The sequence below is a fragment of the Limulus polyphemus genome, unplaced genomic scaffold (genome assembly GCF_000517525.1).
Source record: "Limulus polyphemus unplaced genomic scaffold, Limulus_polyphemus-2.1.2 Scaffold6558, whole genome shotgun sequence".
NCBI lineage: Eukaryota > Metazoa > Arthropoda > Merostomata > Xiphosura > Limulidae > Limulus > Limulus polyphemus.
Genome location: NW_013672168.1, coordinates 28,351 through 35,253, shown reverse-complemented (window position 1 = coordinate 35,253; position 6,903 = coordinate 28,351). Strand labels below are relative to the sequence as shown.

At 30.5% G+C, this 6,903-nt stretch overlaps 1 protein-coding gene across 2 annotated transcripts in view; it reads left to right on the top strand.

Annotated features, from left to right (window-relative positions):
- The window catches only part of LOC106473853, an 18,005-nt gene extending 11,503 nt beyond the window's left edge, over positions 1 to 6,502 (top strand). The window contains exons 3-9 of one of the 2 annotated variants that reach the window (XM_022402238.1): positions 415 to 542; positions 1,279 to 1,405; positions 2,094 to 2,276; positions 2,663 to 2,785; positions 4,025 to 4,234; positions 4,716 to 4,815; positions 6,150 to 6,502. In XM_022402238.1, coding sequence (XP_022257946.1) covers positions 415 to 542; positions 1,279 to 1,405; positions 2,094 to 2,276; positions 2,663 to 2,785; positions 4,025 to 4,234; positions 4,716 to 4,815; positions 6,150 to 6,199 — 921 coding nt within the window. In that variant the 3' untranslated portion in view covers positions 6,200 to 6,502. Of the gene's footprint in view, positions 1 to 414; positions 543 to 1,278; positions 1,406 to 2,093; positions 2,385 to 2,662; positions 2,786 to 4,024; positions 4,235 to 4,715; positions 4,816 to 6,149 lie in introns of both variants that reach the window. The other variant, XM_022402236.1, reaches the window with a different exon arrangement.
- The last annotated feature ends 401 nt before the right edge of the window (positions 6,503 to 6,903 follow it).

Genomic DNA, 6,903 nt, shown 5'->3' with positions numbered 1-6,903 from the left:
CTCAGAGCTTTGGCTCTGAGTGAAACCAAGAGTGCAACACAATTAACCTTTTTAAAAGTCTATGAAATAATTTAAATTTATAGATTTACTTAAACTTTTCCCGTCACTGGGGACGGGTATTTTTGCTTGTAAAATGATAAAAGAATCATCAGAAGTTTAAAGGTGATAAGTAAAATATATTGACTAATTTACCAGTCCGCATTACTATGGTTACAATTTCAAATTAGAAGCAATGGCTAAAACTTACAACATGTCTAGTGAATACTTTATTGTACTTTATTATACTTATGGAAATATACCATTACTAGTTTTAAGTTCCGGCTTTACTTTTCCTTCGTTGATTGTGTATTTTGAAAAGCCGAGTTACGAAATACATTACGATATTATTTACTAATAACATTTTACCGTTGACAGTGGTTTCCCAACAAAAAAGGCCTCGTAACAGGGATAGTAGCTTCAGGATTTGCTTTATGTCCTTTCTTCATGAATATTGTACAGACGTTCTTTGTGAATCCCAATAACCTCCAACCCTCTTCTGATGGGTAAGTTACAAGTTTTATTGCAAGTGTTGTTTTTCCATAAAAAATGTAAGACCCAATATAAATGAATTATGAAATATATCTATAATATGCCAATGCTTTATATCATTCAGTTTTAAAAGAGTGGACTTTATTTTTAATTTTATTCCCAAAACAAGGATAACATTTACACCTCATCGTGATTTTGTTTGAAATGAGGGTTTATTACCTTTGATGATAAGTTAAAAATTTGTAAAAAATAATATATTTAAGTTTTAATTTTTTAAATAATATTTCACAACGAAAAACGTCTTTGAAGATCATAAATTACATTTAAAAATTATATATCTTCTATACTAAAATATATGCCAAATTTTAGACTAAGCAAGTGGCTATATAACATCAAAATATCAAAAATGTTCCCTGAGGGTGGAGAAGTGTTGAAGCTACCATTTACTCAGTGCCGGATTAACCATGAGGTAAATGAGGCAGCTGCCTCAGGGCCCCCACAAATATTTTTTATGAATATCGCGATAGTTGATCTATTTATTTATTTCTTATATTTGACAGTTTGTTTTTAATACAATAAAAGTTTTTGATATATTTCTGGTATTTGAAAGGGCCTCAATAATGATATTATCCTCATGGCCTCCACATACCTTAATCCGGCTCTGCATTCACTTGTGTGTACTTTTATCTTATCTTAAAGTATGGGAAAACTTTACGTTTAATTAACAAAGTACTTTTCAATATTTTCCAGATTCTTTTACAACCCTGAAATTCTCGAAAACGTGCCTAATTTGTTTCTAATGATGGGAGGTGTCGTTGCTAGTATTCTACTGATTGGTCAGCTTCTTTACCAAGAATCACCACGTGTATCAAATCAGGTTAAAGCATTTTGCTTTATAAAGTTATCTTACTGATCGTTTACTAAATTAAATTCCATATGATTCGCTAACGAAGCGCGAGTTTCTTTCAGCCGACTTTAGATTCATTTGAGTTTAAACAGCAAGGTGATGTGTGAACATATGTCGGAGCTGATATATATAATAAATCTGAGCTTTACCAATTAACTTCAACTCTAATACAAGTCGGTTAGATAATAAACAAAAATAGCTAACTGATGAACACAACTACTATTCGTTTCATACCCTCTCCACTGAGTATATATGTAGTATAAAATAAAGTTTCATACAAAATATGTTTTGTATTTATGTTTTTAAGTACTTTCTTGTTTATAATTTCTTATCTCAGACACTTAGTATTTTATTTTATTATTAACTTTAAATCATGACAAATAAAAATCTATACTTATAATACTATAGAGATTAATATTTCCTAATAAATAAAATACTTATGAGATTACACAATTTTATGATATAGTAAATTAGTTTAAGTATAAGTGCTAACAGTGCTGTTGTGTTAAATAAAAAAACAATTATTCTTAACATAAAATAACTAAAGCAGCTTTTTAGTCAATATCTACCTTGTCAGATAATGATCAAAAACACATAGGGATCGTTATGTTACTTTAAGTATTGTAAAACAGTTAACAATATTTACTTTTTAACACAGGAAGAACAACAATGCAATGAAACAACTGACGTGGACGAAACGTTAAGAAATTTGTGTCTCGGGGAAGAGCTTGATGGATTAGTTATGAATGAAATGGGTTTTGCATCAACAAATCATGAAGAACTATCTGCACCATTGAAAGAAGATTCAACCAACATCGAACTGAATATTGGTGAAAATGAAGTATGTGTGTCACCGAAAGAGGCTGTGAAAATGAAAGAATTTTACCTTCTGTCTGTAACTTGTATTTGCTCCTTTGTCCCGTTCATGTTTTTGAATGTTTTTTATAAGGTAATTAAACGTATTTCCTTTTACGAATTACGATATATGATTTAAAGATTGTTTTAAAGTTCTAGATAAAGGAAATTTTAGATTACAAAGCTACAGTTTCCATTAAACAAGTTGCATGTTATTCTCATTTTGAATCATGTTAAGATACATAATGAGACCAAAACTTCATATATCAAAATACTGATTGTGGTGTTCAGACATTGTTGAGACACTTTCACCAGATTGGTAAAAAAAAAAGTTTTCCTATACTTGAATAATATAAATCTTTTGTTTTTCAGACATATGGACAGACGTTTATACAAGATGACACATTTCTATCCATGACTGGTTCTGTAGCTGGAGCTGTACATTCTGTCAGCCGAGTGGTTGTGGGTTTTATTCAAGATAAATTATCTTACAAAGTAAGAATGTGTAAAGTGAAGCACATATGACATTGTTAAGAATTATTAACAGAATATTTGGTGGGTAAACTTTATACACAAAGTAATAAGTATAATTTAGTCCCTGTTTTGTTCCCACGTAAAAGTGATATAAACAAATATAATTTGAAACGATTTCTTGGAACATGAATACATCTTTAATACCTGATAAAATGTCATAAAAGATGTATTTAAAGTATATTTGAAACGTTTTTGTTGTATATACGTTAGTTAAATATCAATATAAAATACACCATTGCCTATGAAATCTTGAGGATTTCTTACATTATAATGATTTAAAAATTTGAATCTGTTTCTTTTAAAACGAAGTAAATTAATGATTCACGAACTAGAACCTTCTGTCAGTAGGTCTTGCAACACTATAATGATGACACCACATTGTACATTATAATTATGTTTTCGATGCTTAAACTTAAAGTCGGATTCCGCAATTAGGTTTTATAAAGCATCTCGTTACAAACAGAAGGAAGGAAAACAGTTGTTCGAGTTAAAAACAAAGTTTTAGATTGGGTTAATAAAGGTACGAAATTTGAAACCAAACAAAGTTGAATTTTACAAGACACTTCTAACATTGAACCAGAAACAAAGAATAGTTTATGCTGTTTTTAAATTTAGACTCAGCAACTTTTTCTTCAAATACTCATAGTTTGGAGGCATCCTATCGACAAGAAATATCTACATAATCGAGTTAAATGATAATTAACAAAGAAAAACTTTTTCTCAATCTCTGTAATAGTTGCGACAGATATGTTAATTATAGAGTGTTTTTTACAAAGTTCTGAAATTTAGAAATTCACAATCAGACAGTATTATGTAGAAAATTGTCTTTTTAAGGACAGTTTAATAAGTCAGGGCAATGTACAGAACCAGTTAATCCCAAAGATACTTTGTTGCCCTAACTAGAAAAGTATCTGGTGTTTGTTTGTAATTAAGCACAAAGCTACACAATGGACTATCTGTGCTCTGCCCACCATGGGTATCGAAACCCGGTTTCTAGCGTTGTAAGTCCGCAGACATACCGCTGTGCCACTGGGGGGCAGAAAAGTAGCCGTTTTTCTGATACAAATTTCGTCAATAAATAATACTACACAACATTACGATACACTAATATGTATTTACACTAGAAATCTATTTTAATGTAAAAACTATGAAAAGTTTCAAGTTTAACTTACCTTCATGGATATTTTTATAATTCCTTAGTTAACAAGTCTTCTACTGTTGGGAATACAGACAATATTGTTGTTCACGCTTGTGGCGTCCTCTCACGGAGGAAAAGTGATGTTCTTCATCTGGATTTGTGTGCTCTTTATTACATTTCCTCTTGTTTTTGTCTGTATTCCGGCTGCTGTTGCTAAAGTGTTTGGAACGAAACATACTCCTGAGATTTATGGGATGATTTTTGCTGCCTCAGTAAGTAAGCATTGAAGATCACTGACAGGTTTAGCAAAAAACATCTTAAATCATTGTACTCATTATTAATCATATAAAATGTAATGCAATATTAGTCCAGCTAAGAGTTCTGCTAGAGAAAAGTTAAATCTTTGTTAATACATTTCTTTAAAGAATAACCTATTTATTGAAGAGTTTCCCAAATATTCGTAGTTCTTTCACTACCTTAGTTACAAGCATGTCCTTATTTAGAGCATTGTCATAGGAAATAGGAATTTTCTACTACCATGAAGCAAGGTTATTGTGTTCAATCTCCTCATAGTTTACCAGACTGAAGTTTCTCTTAAGTAATGGAATATTAAACATATAATTTTTTGATAATACAGTGAAAATGGAAAAATTTAAAGAATTTGTTCGTTATATTAATCAATAACAGAAATAAAGTCGTTAACTTACCAGAATACGTACAGTAACCGTCTGAATTTTAATTGTTTTCTTCCAGACAGCTTCTGCTTTTCTCTGGCCTATCATTCTCCATCGCTTTAATACTTTTTCAGGATGGTTTGGCACGTTTTGTGTGATGGCGACTTTTTCATTCACAGGTAGGTTAGGCTAGAATCAACGTTTCGAATTGTTTGTTTGTTATTCCTGCGTCTCAAAATTTATTTATTTTGCTTTTCATGAATTTTTTAATTAGTTCGGTTATTTTATATCAAAACCTTATTGTACAATTAGTGGATGATCTTTATTCATGTTACTCTCATGACTTAATATTTCTCTTGTAAAGTTTCGCACCTATTGATTCAGTAAAATAGAAAAACGACGTATATTTTATAAGGATAGCATTATTTTTTATGTTAACGAAACTTTATTAGGATGCAATACATATGAATATAATTCCAGCACATTCAGCATTTGAATACTACAAATAAATGATCTAAAAACATCAAAATTTGTTACTTATTTTTAATTGAACATTCAACGTTTCGCTTTACAGCTTCTTCAGGAGCGTTACACTAAAACGCAAACAGAAGAAACTGTAAACCGAAACGCTGAGTGTTCAATTAAAGATAAATAACAAATTTTGGTGTTTTCAGGTCGTTAATTTCTAGTTTTAAAATGTCTTTTATTTACCAATTTACACTACAGAAATTAAATAATGATATTGTACTCCAAACAGAGAAAGTTAAGAAAGCTTTCCTAAAAAAGGAAATGATAAGTGTCTGATTTACCAATCATTTGAGTTAAATTACTCTCATAATATTTAAATCTACAAAACATGAAACATTCAATAGAAAGAAGAACATTTTTTTATTTTTGTTAAAACCTCTAGATATATATATCTACCCTCTGAACAAAGTTCAATTTGTTCAGTTTGTTTGTTTTTTGTTCAATTATAGATTGAGAAACTTGTCAAAATTAGTTTCTCTACTGATCTTTTAAACATGAAAAGCACCTCTTGCGCTATACAGCCATAGCTTTCAGGTATATAGCCATCCATTATCTTTTAATACTGATCAGAAGGAAGGGAACGAGTCAGTAGCATAATTGGTCCTTCGCGGTAAGTCTACGGATTTACAACCCTAAAATCAGAGGTTCAATTCCCCTTGTGGATACAGCAAATAGCCCGATGTGGCTTTGCTATAAGAAAAAAAATAGTACACACACACGTAACAGCTACCACAAGAGTATTGTCTGGATTAGAGCCAGGTAACAAGATTGGCTATCACTCTTATTACGCATCTTCAGCTAAAAGTGCGAAATATATTTAGCGGCATTACTAACCATAGGCTTTTAAATATGATATTGGTAGCTGGTTGGTGGTTTATTCAATTTTCTATAACTTAAATTAGGAATGTAATGTTATACATGCTAATCAGCCTGATTTATGTGGCAGTGTAAATATAAAGTATCCTGTTTTGTTTTTCTTTAACAGGTATATTTATGACTATACTCTTTCCTGAAACCCACCACACACAACCATAAAGTATTTCTGATATAGACTAATTGCAGTTTCGTTGCAGAACTTTTGAAGATCAGAAATGAACTTGCTAGCAACTGTCGTCAGTTAGATGTTTTTTTACTACTGAGAAAATGATACATCTCAAAAGCTGGTAAATTAAGGTATTGATTATTACATACTCACGAAAATAAATTGGACGTGAACATCTATACACTTTTATTGTTTTTCTAGTAGAAAATTAAATCGTTTGAAGCATATGTCTCACGTAAAAGAGTAAACGTTATCTTTCGAACTTGTGTATTTAAGTGTTTTACACTCACAAAAAATAAACCTATCATTCTATGGGTTCGATTTTCGATACCTCACTACTATAAAAGCTTGGTTTGGTCTGATATTTCATTGGTGGTAGAGTCCAGGGTCATTGATGAGGAGTGGAATTCTCCGAAACTTTATTCAAAGGTTATCTTTACATGAACAAATTGAAAAGTAAGTTACGCCTTTGACAAAAATGATTGAAATAAGAGAAAATATATTGCAAGTAGAAAAATTATTAAATTTCCTATTTGAATTCACCGAAAAATTAAATCCAGATAATGATTCTCATTTGTTCTGATAATTTTTATGATAAATATTGTTACGTTTCTCGTTTGTTAATTTTCAGTAGAAATTCTTTCCGAGAAACTTCAGCCGATAAAAGTCTTTTCTTAAATAAAACTAGTTTATTCCT